Source organism: Nicotiana tabacum, chromosome 23 (assembly GCF_000715075.1).
Source record: "Nicotiana tabacum cultivar K326 chromosome 23, ASM71507v2, whole genome shotgun sequence".
Lineage (NCBI taxonomy): Eukaryota > Viridiplantae > Streptophyta > Magnoliopsida > Solanales > Solanaceae > Nicotiana > Nicotiana tabacum.
Genome location: NC_134102.1, coordinates 32,882,341 through 32,897,009, shown reverse-complemented (window position 1 = coordinate 32,897,009; position 14,669 = coordinate 32,882,341). Strand labels below are relative to the sequence as shown.

The 14,669-nt window shown below is 37.7% G+C and overlaps 1 protein-coding gene across 3 annotated transcripts; it reads right to left on the bottom strand.

Annotated features, from left to right (window-relative positions):
* Window positions 1–230: 230 nt before the first annotated feature.
* Window positions 231–5,514, bottom strand: LOC107800568 (F-box protein At4g00755-like). 3 transcript variants are annotated; one of them, XM_016623759.2, is made up of 6 exons: window positions 5,416–5,514; window positions 3,378–3,561; window positions 1,937–2,359; window positions 1,662–1,828; window positions 1,320–1,438; window positions 231–970 (listed from the first exon to the last, which is right to left on the bottom strand). In XM_016623759.2, exons 2-6 carry the CDS (start codon window positions 3,502–3,504, stop codon window positions 688–690), a joined length of 1,119 nt encoding a protein of 372 aa, XP_016479245.1. In that variant the 5' UTR covers window positions 3,505–3,561; window positions 5,416–5,514; the 3' UTR covers window positions 231–687. The 3 variants fall into 3 exon arrangements, with proteins under 3 accessions (XP_016479245.1, XP_075102684.1, XP_016479246.1); XM_075246583.1 differs by lacking the exon at window positions 5,416–5,514 and having other exon boundaries at window positions 3,378–3,591; XM_016623760.2 differs by lacking the exons at window positions 3,378–3,561; window positions 5,416–5,514 and adding an exon at window positions 2,903–2,966 and having other exon boundaries at window positions 389–970.
* Between the last annotated feature and the right edge of the window lie 9,155 nt (window positions 5,515–14,669).

Sequence of the window (14,669 nt, the reverse complement as noted above, 5' to 3'; positions counted from 1 at the left end):
CAATAAGCACTTTCTCAAGGATAATGCTTCATTTAGATCTGATGAATTAAATATACATAGGACCAGATTTCTCCATCCAAACAGCCTCACGTGTTTGTTTCAAAAACAGGTAAAACAATTTAACCCAAATCGGGAAACGTTTCTCAAATGTGGTTTGATCGAGAAAAAAAACTCAAACAAGTAAAAAGATTTTGAAAAGATATCTCAATACTATCTGAAAACAAACGTTAGCAGAACTCAAAGAAGTGGATAATACTTGAGGAAAACCAGATAAGAGAGTTCACGAAATACACTACCGCAGAATCAAAAACCAATCAAGATTACAAACAGCTTGACCTAAATTTTCCTTTCTAACGAAAAACAGTCACAATGCGTCAATGCCACATTCATCAACGGTGCACCTCTTTTTGCTGTTTATTTGCATTCCGCTTGAAATATTCGGGAAAAACTATGATAAAAGCAAACCAGTCAATTATGCAGGTCTAAGCCAAAAGGACCACAAGGGCATGAAAGAACGTAAAAACTTACCCAAGTGTTTACACCAGATCAATAGATACACATGTATTTTCTCATAACACTTCTCTCATTTAACTTTGGTTAATTGATATATATTCTCCTCATTAGTTACTTAACCACGGTAAGTTGACTTGAAGGAAATTTAAAAACTACATGCAAGAGATTATCATACTAGTAAGGTTGGACAGGATCATCCATTTCATCATCGTCATCCCATTCCATGACTTCGATACCTGGATGGTAATCCCCTACCAGAAACCCCATAAGACCTACATGTTCAACCACTTCTTCTTCTGATGACACCGGAGACATATTTGAGTCTTCTGAAAAGCTTTGCAACATCCATCGGAAAACCTCCGGGTTGTACCTCAACATAAACTTCCCTGATGGGTCGAGGATTTCTATGTCAAATGCAGGGCAGAGGGGCCGCCCGAGAGCTTTCACATGGCAAACGCTGCATATATGAATGAAACAGGATTAGAACACTCGAGAGCGAAATTAGTACTAGGCAGCTGCCTCAGCAAGGATCTACGCCACGCTTATGACCCAGACGCATGTCTACTCCTACCAAAGGCGGATCCACGATTTTAATTTGGTAGATTAACTTTTAAGGTTCTTAGCAATGAGTTCATTATAATTCTGAAATTATGCTTCATATTTATATCTGTTGAAATTTTAGTGCTTCAATTGAAACCATTCCACAAAGGCTGCATCTGCCTCCGGCTGCTACATCTTGTTGATGGGTAGAGCAATAGAGAAGAAGTAGATCTTTCAAGTAAGACTGGGGAGAGCAGAAAACTAACCATATGTAAAACAAGTCATCCCCTTGTTGCCTCTGAACTCTACCCAACAGTTCAATCTGCAGATATCCACCAATGCAAAGCACTGGTTCTGGTAGCTTGAACTGTTGTAAGCGGTTTTCCTGCTCATCAATTTTATAATAGGTTAAATCTTCCCATGCAAGCACTCTATGACACTCCTTTCGAAAGCTCTAAGATGAAGCTTAAACTAGTTGAGATTTTACTCATGACACTACTTTGGCAAGATAAAAGGTGACACCGGCCTTACCAGTGGGAAATACTTCTAACAAAAACAAATTAGACATGAGACCATCTGTGTTAGGAAAGAAAGTTATAAAAGAATACCTGTACCATAGGGTATACTTCTGAGGTATATGTCCATATGAACTTGTCATCAGCAGGCTGTTCCTGAGGCACTTGCAGGATATCATTTTCGTATGATATTTTGGGGTGTCCTAATCGAAATCGAACAGATTTTGCAGAGTATATAGGCTCGCCGGTTTGGAAATAAGCTGAATATGAAACATTACATATTAGTCAAGACTCAAGCGGACCAAGTAAAACTTGGGAAATCTGTGAAACTTATGTCGAAAAGACAGAATGAAGCTGAAGCAAATCACCTTCAAAAGGTTGTACATTGATTTCAGTAATAACACAGAGATCAGCTTTCAATTTGTAAATTAGTGTCTCAGAGGCATCCGGATCAGCATGTCCTTTACTTGACCAGTATGAAGGTCTATTTAGATATCTGTCCCTAGTTGTTAGAGTATTGACAATACTTTCACTAGGAAATCTATCTGTACTCGAAGCACTAACTGCATAACCTATGCATTCACTTTGAGATGAGTTTAATGTAGTAATAGCTTGAAGTAGAGAAGCATAAACATTGTGGTCTCTCTTTAAAATATCCCAACTGGTATTGTTAGATCCAACGCCATTGGCTTCTTCTGTTGTTATCCAATCTGGTTCAGTTATACGTGCAATTCTAGAAAGCTGAGGAAACCTTCTCAGGCATAGTTGCTTGGAAAGTCCATTTGTGATCACTGCAAATAAATAAGTCACAGTGTTACTATTCTACTTAATATCAAGCCATTCTTCTCCCAATGATAATGAACCTCAAGTGACTTCCTAGTATTAAAATATGAATGCCTATTTCTGAAGAAAGGGCTAACTAGCCCTAATTTTCTTGTACAGAAAATTTGAAATTCAAAGAAATATATGCGGCATTATCAAACCTGAAAAGGCAGAAAGTTTGAAAACTGGTATTCCAATGATATTCAGGATATTTTCAAACTTCCAAAAATTAATTAATTGGACATCAGCTTATAAAAGAAACGCTATGATGTGTCTTACAGAGTAATAACGAGCTACTACCAATAAATTAACAAGTGAATACATACAATGAAAATGAGCACAACAAAATTCGATCTTAAAAATCACATGCAACAAAGAAAGCAACATTCGATTAGATCACATCAGCAATATTTGATGATTAGCCAAAAGAGGAAGGGGCCATCATTACTAGATCAAACTTCTAGACAGAAGTTCATTGTGCCATATGGAAACAAATACCTAATTTGTTGTACCTTGTAAGGATCCATTTCGTCCTTCCTCATTCAAAAAGGCTTTGTCCATACTCATTCTGAACAATTAAAATGCATATTAAGATTAAGTTCTAGCCTCATAGCTTAAAGCAGGTCCAGATGCAAACAAAGAAAGTGTTGTGAATTCACAATCCTAAAATGGTTACATCTCCAGCATTAATCTACGATCAACTAAAACAACAGTAAGCCTAAATTGAGAAGATACACATTTGTCTCATTTTAGCAAGCTATGGCCCTTAAGCAATTATCCATAACCAGCAAACACTGAATGACAAGAATTTCCAGCCTCATTAATTATGTGATGTAATGTGACCAAATATATATATAGCATAGGAAACAGGTGAAACTCAACAAGATGAGTAGATATTACTATGAATAAAAGAATACATTTTCAGTGTCACTGCCTAGAATAACAATCATTGGACTGCTGTAACAGAGATATGCTTGGATAACTCACCAAAATGGTGCCAAAGGCGAGACACAGAACCTGCATGGACCACATCAGCTGGATCATTCAAACACGCCAGAATATTAACTGACATGTCACTTTGAAGCGACTGTACAAAATCAATCCCAGTCTCCATTATGATTGACAGGCCGCTATAAAAGTTAATCCATCAATGCACTCAAAGTTCCAAAACCTGAATCATCATCATACATAAAATTCACATGACAAGCATAAACATTTTTAAAAAATGGAAAAAAGAGAGAAGGAAAAGAATGACAATTATCCAACCAATCTTTGACAATTCAAAATAAAATAGAAAACCAGGTCTCCAGACAATCAATCAATCAACTATGCCTCAATCCAAAAGTAAGTTGGCATCAGTTATGAATCCTCTATATCCATCTCATTCTATTTAGGCGAAGTTCATTCCACTTCCAAGTATGTCTTGTAAGGCAAACTAAGGGTTGTCTAACGGTTCTTAAAACTCACATTTATCTCTACGTAAACATAAAAACCCCTAAACAAACTAAAAAGACTCCTAACCAATACCGAAGCTAAAGTGTAATAATAAGAATTAAAAAAATATTTAGTATAATATATACGGATCTTTCGCTTCCATTTTGTACTATTTTTGACCAAATCAACGTCGATTACGGGAGATTGCATGCTTGTCTAGAAGACTTTCCACCGTAAAATTTTAGGTCTACCTCCTTTTTTTAATCAAGTAGAGAATATATTCATCAATAATGGGAAAACTTCCTGTATACAACAGGTATACCAAAATAATAAAGAAACCTAAGAAAAATAAATGGTTCTCTACCAAAGACACCCATCCTTTATTACAGATAGGAACCTCATGGCTGCACCAAAATGATCTTAAGGATAAGAGGCTATTCTTCATATGTATAAAATCCTGCTTATTTCCTTCAAATGCTATCATATTTCTCTCTATACCACTCATGCTAGAGCTAACAGAGCAATATCCTCTACACTGCTTTTTCTTTTTTGATAAAGGTAAAGTATCACATGCCTACTTCTCTTTGGTCTTCTAAAATCCTAGGTGAATACAACATCCCTTTTATCACGTTCCGTCGTCATAGTATTGCACTTAACAAGTGCATGGGATGTGCATCCAAGGGCATGACCTAATGGTTAATGAAGTGAGTTTTGAAACCTCGGAGACCGGGGTTCAAATCTCATCAAATACAAAAAAAGCTAAGTGATTTCTTCTTAACTGCCTTAATGGGCAGAGTTATTCGGTATCTGTTCTGGTGGGAGGTTGTAGGTACCCAATAAATAGTCGAGGTGCATGTAAGCCGGCCCGGACAGGCGGACAGCAACGTCATTTGATAAAAAAGTACATGGAATGTCTATGTATGACATGGCCAAACCATCTCATAAAACTTTTTTTTTCTTTAATCATATTATCCGTTAGGTGTTTTAGTGATCCCCATATCAAATTTAACATTTTCATATCTATGGCATTCATTTTGTGGATAAGTAAGACCTTTGAGGTCCAATATTCAATCTCATGCAACATAATTCGCATCACAACCATCCTAAGGACTTGCCTTTCACTTTTTTTTTAGGTGTTTTCCAATCGCATATTTTTTCCCCTAAGAGTCCATATCAGTCATCCTATTTTAATTCTATTCATTAAATCTCCGTCTATCATGCCAATGAAGTGGGTGGAAAACACGACGTCTCCTATTTAAATCTCAGCGGAGGCAAAATTAAATAAAACACAAAAAACTGTGGTTACGTCCTGTCCGCCTAATTTGCTAAGTCTTGGTGGGTATAGTACTTGTTCTGTAGCAAGTACCTGATGGAACAATCGAGGTGCACACAAGTTCCAATCACCAATGTCCTCAAACAAAAAAAAAAATTGAGCTTACATATCTGAAAAGTATCTAATCACCTGATATCTGAATTGATAATATCAGGCGCTTAAACAAAGGGGAAAAAATTAACCATGCAATTACAGTAACAGCGGGATACAGTAAATATCAAATGGTGAGGCTAAGACTAAAATAGGGGTAAAAATTACCTTTTCAATTGGGTTCGATCATCAATGGCTTCAGCAGTGGGTTCGATCATCAATGGCTTCAACAGAGAGAAATTTGATGCCTCAAATTTAGCAGTGAATAGTTTTTTTTAATCTAAAATGAAAGTTTTGACGATTTTAAGACGAGGATGTGACGTGTGTCGGTGTATATAATATTATAATGTCAGTACACGGGCCGGGCGTGTCAAAAGTCGTGAATACTTATGCGGGCTGTCTTCGGACCACTTGCACAAATAGCTATTTTTAGGACCCCTATTTAAATAATAGCCGAATTCACAAAGCTTTTAAGGTTTAGTCGCTCAGAATCAACTCAAAAATGCGGATCTGAAGTTAAAATTGCAGGTCTGAAGTTTTCGAATTTAAACTTTCGTAGTCTGAAATTAAGCTTCGGCATAGATCAACTTCATACGTGAAGTTTGAAGAAACAGCAGCATCAGGAGGTTCAGTTTAAAATACGTCAAAACTGGCTAAATTTTAAATAATTTTAAACACTAGATAACATATTTTTAGTTGGAGTACTACAAGCGACTACCTAACATTATTTCTATGTTGTCTTCGGCATCATATAACACAGATATTTGAAACTAATTAGCAGTAATCTCAAGTTAATAAAATAATTGATCCTAATTGAATATTATAAATATTTAATAAATTATTTAATACAAATAAAGTTTAAGATCTATAACTTATAAAGCAGATGCGCTCTTGGCTATAAGAAGAAAGATGGATATTAGATGCGCATGTGCAACTTTTAGCTATAATAATTCATATATATATTTTCTGAGTCCGGAACTAAAATATTATAAATTTTGACTCAAAAGATAAAAATAGGTGAAAATATGTATAATGCATCTAAAACATGCGTTATACCGTAACGGCCAGCTACCCCGTTAAGATATAGCGCATGTAATATATGCACTATACTCAGTATTTGCAGCCATAATAATTGACTGCATAGTGCATCAATTATATGTGTTGTGTATATACATACCCCCAACCCCCACATTCTTCATGATATACTTGTATCAAGGCTAAACTTTAGGGTTGTTTTTGGTTGAACAAAACTAGGGTTGTTCATTTGGATCGGATATCCGAAACCCAAATCGATCCGCTCAATTTCGAATTTCGGATATTTGGATCGAAATTCGGATTGTGTTTATTAAAATTTTGGATATTCGGATCTGATTCGGATTAGTATAATTGTAATCCGATCCGAAATCCGAAATTATTAGGGCATTTATAAATATTAAATTTTAATTTCGGATAGTCAATACTTACTTTACATCTTCTTCCAAGTTATTACCTTTACAATTGCTAGATTTAGCTATATTGGCACCATAATACTTTCATAATTGCAGAAATATGAATTTTTTTTAATGTATTGCCTCTTTTACAAAGAAAATATACATATGAGTTTGCAACTTTGAGGCATAATAATCTGATCCAAAATTCAAAAATCTGATCTGATCCAAACTTTAAAATCCGATCCAATTCGATAATAATTCGGATCGGATTCGGATTGCATTTTAAATAATCTGAAATGTGCTAAATCTGATCTGATCTGATCCATGCAAAACCCTAATTGGAACTATCATTTTGTGTTTGATCTCTAATGGAGTAATAGTCGAATTGAGTGACTTGAAAACCTTTTTGTATTGGGCAATTAAAAATGATGACTTTCCCAAAGAACAAATGATGACCTTCTTTCTAAAAAGCAGAATATTAGCCTAACTTTTTATACTATCGACAAGTATGTTCCTTAGAAGATAAAGTCTATGGCACTGAAAACTACATACGTAGCTCAATCAATTTATACTTAAATATTTGTACTAATTCCTAATACAAGTTCTGCTAGAGAGTAAAATAAGTCAAAAATTCACAAATACGTGAATATAGAAAAATTCACAGAGTTATATGGACTAATTTTCAAGTTAAATTGTTAATTATACTGAAATCATATTATTTTTTCCGTTTTAATTTATGTAACGTAGTTTGATTCGACAATAAGTTTAATTAAAAAATAACAACAACCCAATATAATTTCACTAGTGGGGTTTGGGGAGGGTAGTATGTACGCAGACCTTACCCCTACCCTGGGGTAGAGAGGCTGTTTCCGATAGACCCTCGGCTCCCCAGAAGATACCCCTACTCATAATGCCTTACCTCCCGGAATTGTTTTTGGCTCTTTCTACCCTGGATTTGTTACTCACAGACCTTACCCCTACCCTGGGGTAGAGAGACCTTACTCTGCGTATAATCTTATAAGGTCCAATGTACCGAGGGCTAAGCTTGCCTTTCTTACCGAATCTCATAATGCCTTTCATTGGTGATACCTTTAGGAATACCCAGTCATCTACCTGAAACTCCAAGTCTCGTTGTCGATTATTTGCATAGGACTTCTGATGACTCTGAGTTGCTAATAGCCTTTTCCGTATAAGCTTAATATTCTCAACTGCCTGTTGTACCAACTCTGGTCCTACTAACTTAGTTTCCCCAACCTCGAACTATCTGATAGGTGACCTACACTTCCGTCCATAAAGAGCTTCGTATGGAGCCATCTAAATGATGGAATGATAGCTATTATTATACGCGAAATCAATAAGCGGCAGATGATCATCCCGGCTACCCCTGAAGTCTGAATAGTACGCTCAGCCTGGCCATCTGTCTGGGGATAAAATATTGTACTAAGACTTACTTGAGTCCCCAATCCTTTTTGGAAGGACCTCTAGAAATTAGTTGTAAACTGAGCACCTCTATCCGAGATAATAGATATAGGGACACCATAAAGTCTTACTATCTCCTTAATGTAAAGCCTTGCATAATCCTCTGCTAAATACGCAGTCCTAACCAGCAGAAAATTGGTTGATTTTGTAAGTCTATCAACAATCACCCATATAGAATTGAACTTATGCTGGGTACGAGGTAATCCTACGATGAAATCCATATTAATTACTTCCCACTTCCAAGTTGGAATATCCATAGCCTGCAATAATCCACCGTGTCTTTGATGCTCAATCTTAACCTGCTGACAGTTAGGGCACTGAGCAAGAAACTTTGCTATAGCCTTTTTCATTCCGTCCCACCAATATATTTCCCTGATATCATGATACATTTTTGTTGCTCCTGGATGGATAGAATAACGAGAATAGTGAGTTTCTCCAATTTAAGAACTCGAAAATACAATATGAAAATGATGAACCAGGGCAACAATAGAATAGCATAGATAGCCGGTTAAACCAAAACAAGTTTATCAAGAACTGTCATTAACATTTATAGAATTCAAGATTACTAAAGAGGATATTGTCGTGTCCTGAATAGTAACTCCGGTATCACCTTAGTCCAGTAATCGAACTCCAAGACTAGCTAGCTGATGAATCTCATGGGCTATTCCACTCTTCTTTAGCTGTAAATATGACAGGCTACCCATAGATCTATGGCTGAGGGCGTCGGCTACTACATTCGCCTTCTCCGTATGGTATAAAATATCAACATCATAGTCTTTCAATGGCTCTAACCATCTCCTTTGTCGTAAATTCAATTCCTTTTGCTTGAAGATATACTGAAGGCTCTTATGATCCATATAGATTTTAACATGAATACTATACAAATAGTGCCTCCACATCTTTAATGCATGAATCACCACGGCTAACTCTAAATCGTGAGTAGGGTAATTCTTTTCATGTTTTCTCAGTTTTCTAGAAGCATAAGTGATAACCTTACCATGGCACATCAATACACAACCCAATCCAACGCCCGAAGCGTCACAATAGATAGCATAACCATCGGTTCCCTCTAGGAGTGTCAGAACAGGTGCTGAAGTCAATATGTCCTTTAATGCCTGGAAACTTCGCTCACAAGCATCAATCTACCGAAACTTAGCTGCCTTTTGAGTCAACTTTGTCAATGGTGTTGAAAGAGAAGAAAATCCCTCTACAAATCTCCTGTAATAACTTGCCAAACCCAGGATGCTACGAACCTCAGTCGGTGTCGTGGGTCTAGGCCAAGTCTTCACTGCCTCAATCTTTTGTATATCAACCCGGATACCCTCACTTGAAATAATATGCCCAAGGAAAGCTACACAATTCAACCAGAATTCACATTTAGAGAATTTTGCATACAAATTCCCTTTTTGTAAAACTCTAAGGATAGTACGCAAATGATCTGCATACTCAGTCTCTGAATGGGAATAAACCAATATATCATCGATAAATACAATCACGAATAGATTTGGAAAGGGTCTTAGCACACAATTCATCAAGTCTATGAATACTGCTGGGGCATTGGTCAAACCGAATGACATAACACAAAACTTAAAGTGCCCGTATCTAGTCCCGAATGCTGTCTTCGAAATATATTTCTCCTTAACCCTAACCTGATGGTACTAGACCTTAAGTCTATCTTCGAGAAACACTTGGCACCCTGCAACTGATCAAATAAATCATCAATCCTCGGGAGCGGGTACTTATTCTTGATCTTCACCTTATTCAACTGCCTGTAATCAATACACATCCGCAAGAAATCATCTTTCTTTCTCACAAATAATACAGGTGCTCCCCACGATGATGTACTAGGTCCGATAAGGCCTTTTTCAAGCAAATCCCTTAGTTGTTCTTTCAACTCTCTGAGCTCTGCATGTGCCATTCTATAAGGAAGAATAGATATCAGCTGAGTATCTGGTAATATGTCGATAGCAAATTCAATCTCTCACTCTGGCGGAAAATCTTGAAGCTCATCGGGAATTACATCGAAAAACTCATTAACCACAGGGATATACTGAACGGTTGGTGACTCTACTTTCACATCCTGTACCCGAACTAAGTGATAAATATAGCCCTTTCTAATCATCTTCTTTTCCTTGAGATAGGAAATAAACCTACCTCTCGGCGATGCCGTATTACCTTTACACTCCAAAACAGGCTCCCTTAGGAACCAGAATCGAACCATATTTGATCTGCAATCAACGTTCCACTCCAAAATAGGCTCCCCTAGGAACCAGAATCGAACCATCTTTGATCTACAATCAACGTTAGCATAACAAGAAGCTAACCAATCCATACCCATTATAACATCAAATTCTACCATATCTAAGTCAATTAGGTCTGCTACTGTAGAACGACTATGAACCACTACTATACAATCTTTATATACTCGCATAGCTATCATTGGATCCCTAACAGGTGTGGACACCTCAAAAGGTTTAACCAACTCAGGTTCTATCCCAAACTTACTAGCAAGCAACTGAGTGACATACGATAAGGTGGAACCTGGATCAATCAATGCATATACATCATATGATGAGACTGATAATATACCTGTAACAACATCAGGTGAAGACGCATGATCTTGTCGACCTGCTAATGCATAAATGTTGTTCTGAGGACCGCTCGAGCTAGATGCTCCACCTCTACCTCTACCACGACCGATTGGTGCTTATGAACCTTGCCTAGGGGGACGTACTAATAATGACAAACTAGCTACAGATCCCACTAAATGAACTATACCTGCACCACCTCTTGTAGGACAATGTCTCATAACGTGTCCTGGATAACCACAAGTATAACAAACACCTAACCCCATAAGGCACTGCCCGGCATGCTGCTTACCACACTGAGCATATCATGGCAAGGGCGGCCTCATCTAACTTGACTCACCCCTATACTGAGACTTGAGGCACTTAAATTCTGACTAGGCCTTGAATATATGGAACGATAAAATCTCCTACCGGCAAACTGAAGGGGTGCGCTAGCCAACGGCTGGGCTGGATACCTCGGGTACTGTTGTCTCTGACCACCTCGAACTCACCAGAAGGACCTAAAGATCTCGCTCTCTTACTCTTTCCCCTATCATGCTCATGACCGGTCCTCTGCTTCTGCTTATGCTCCTCTACGCCCTAAGTGTATGCCTGAATATGAGAAATATCCATGCCTGGCTGAAGTGAGACCGACATACAGTCCTTAAGCAGGTGCGGCTCCAACTCCATCACGAACCGATAAACCCGATCCTCCATCCTAAATACAATAGTGGGAGTATACGTAGCCAAAGAATGAAACTGAAGGTTGTACTCTCGAACACTCATATTACTTTGCCGAAGGGTCAAGAACCTATTAACTCTGGCACGTCTAAGCTCTGGTGGCAGATAATGACGAAGAAAAGCTTCTGTAAACTCCTGCCATACTGTTGGAGGGGCATCCTCACCACTATACAACTCCCAAGACTCATACCAATTAACTGCAACATCCTAAAGTCTATAGGAAGGTAGTTCAACTGACTCAGTCGCAGTGGCCTTCAGTACCCTCAAAGTCCTCTGCATCCTATCGATAAATACCTAAGGGTCCTGGTTTGGATTTGCTCCAGTGAATACCAGAGGGTCCAAATTAATGAAATCATGAACCCTCGCACCGATGGCCCTGTCTGCATGACCAATACCTACCTCCTGACATCGAGATTGTGCGGCTACTAATCGAGTCACTAGCTGAATAACATCTCTCATCTCCTGACCTGGTGCATCTGGCTGAGGAGCTAGGTGTACAGGGGCAGGCGTTGGAGTTGGTGCCGCTCGGAGCTCCTCTGGATAGGGCGGGGTATGTGAAGTTTGAGATGGAATCTCACTATAAGACTCTCCCCGAGCCCTGGTAACTTATGGCATTCGACTAGTAGTCTCATCAGCCACGAACTTGCCCTTCTGGGCTGTTGTAGCCTTCTTAGGCATCGCTGAAAACATAACATATCGTTAGGAAAATGAATCCTCATATCGCACGATCTAAGATAAGAAGGGAGGATAACATCCTATATGTCCTGTAGCCTCCTGTTTATAAATGTGGTGCACAACACACTCATAAATAAGACTCTACTAGACACAGTCTGTAGACAACACTAGGACAGAACTGTTTTGATACCACTTCTGTCACGAACCAAACCGATGGACCATGACGAGTGCCCGAGCCTACTTGTCGAACATTCCTAAGCATACGTCTAATATATAACATGCAATAAGTGTAGGTCATGCATAACGTCTGGCAGTAAACTACTGAATTATGGGAATATGTATGTATGTATGTATGTATGTATGTATGTATGTATATATATATATATATATATATATATATATATATATATATATATATATATATATATATATATATATATATATATATATATATATATATATATACACACACACACACACACACACACACACACCACATACTATCCAGTTGTACATAACTGTCTACAGACCTCTAATAGAGTGTACAACTGTATAAAGGATGGGACTGGGCCCCATCATATCCATATATGTCTACAAACATATCGTACCAAAACCCAAAAGTAGCTCCGGATCAAATGGAGCACACCAACTCTCGTTGAGCAAGTATCCTAAGAAGGGGGATCGTCATCCTGCCTACCTGCACCTACGGGCATGGAACGCAGGCCCCAAGAAATAGGGGCATCAGTATGAATAATGTACGGAGTATGTAAGGCATGAAAATTAGTACATAAAAGACATAAAGAAACATGGAGTAAATGAATCCGCCTGTAAGTCTAAATAACTTTATGAATCCTGAAATATTTATAATATCATGCATGTACGTATAAATGCCATATCATGCATAGGTATATGCGTACATAACGTCATCAAGCCTCTGAGGGCATCCCATCATATCATCTTGGCTTCAGTGGGCGAAATCATCAACGTATACCAACTGATCAGGTGGTGGTGCGTATATAACGCCGTAACCTTTTTCCATATCCCATATACATATAATATACATATATATGCATATATAACATCATCTGGTCATGGGTCAATGTACACGCATATATAACGCCATCCGGTCATGGGTCAATGTACATGTATAAATGAATACAATGCATAATAAAGTAAGTCAATAAGATCTCTCGGGATGTCATACGAACAATATGCCTTCAAGTAATATCACAAAATAACTTTATCAACTTACGTAGTTTCTAAAACCTATGAACAGACGATATAATAATAAGACACATGGGGAATCAACAACATAGGCACCCCTAGTGATTCTATAAATAGAGGCATTTATGGAAGTTGTGTGTTTGCGCGTTTCGTTTGTATCGTATGGATCATGCCACAAGGAAAGAAAGGATAGCCTTAATACACGTGAGCCGATTCTCTTGACAATCCCTCTAACATACGACAATCACGACAAAACACATAATGATGGATCAGAGTAGGAAAAATTCGTATGATGTTCTTGAGAAAGGTTGTACCGTACTCCCTTAGAATTGCAACTCACGCTGCTATAGCATTATTGTGGGTCGAATGAATTCTTTTGTGGCTTTCCATCCGTTACTTTGCAAAATATAAACATCTCACTTAATGATGTAGGGAGGTTTCTTTATCATAATGGGTTGTGGGCCTCACTTTATATGGATTAATTTGCCAACAAATCCCCTAAATATGCCACCTAGCTCCATATACCCTAGAGTCACTATTAGGTTTGGTACATAATTCCACTTGCTGCCACGTGGAGATAGTGTTTTCACTAACTACTTATCCACCAATTTCTAATTAGTTTGCTAATTTTCCACTAAAATCAATCATTAACCCATTACCAACATAATTGGGTATATCTTAATTTACTCCAAATACTAATTACTTTTAACATATTTTATACACCTTACTATCATGTTCATGTGATACATTGTATGACACTAGTCCATAAATACAGGGTATTATAGTCTCGACCGTATTTTATTTCAAATTGTCAAATTTCAACGAAACTCATTTTCTTCAATTTTTTTATCCTCTAACCTTCATGGAACTTACTTATCACTTGTTATAAATAACATAAATATCTATATCCTCAAAAATAATCTCATTCCCGATCTTACGAAGATTAACTTACGACGAAATTTTAACGTACGAAAACGCAAAATGTAATAATGCTAGTACTAAGTTTAATAATAAAAAATTATTATGGGATAATCTAGAGCAGATCTCTCTATACCATGCATTACCTTGGATCCTGTGTGTGGATTTCAACGAATTTGTTAACAATAATCACGCAAATGCCCTACTTACTTGTCTCCAAAATATCAACATGGTCTATATGGTGTTCACAGGCTCTAGAGAAAATAGAGGCAGTTCCAAACTAGCCCATACCATCCTCAGTTAAAGATTAGACCGCTTTTATGCAAATCCATCATGGCTTAGCCTACACCCTGATTCCACTATCACATACCTCCCTCACACCCACTCA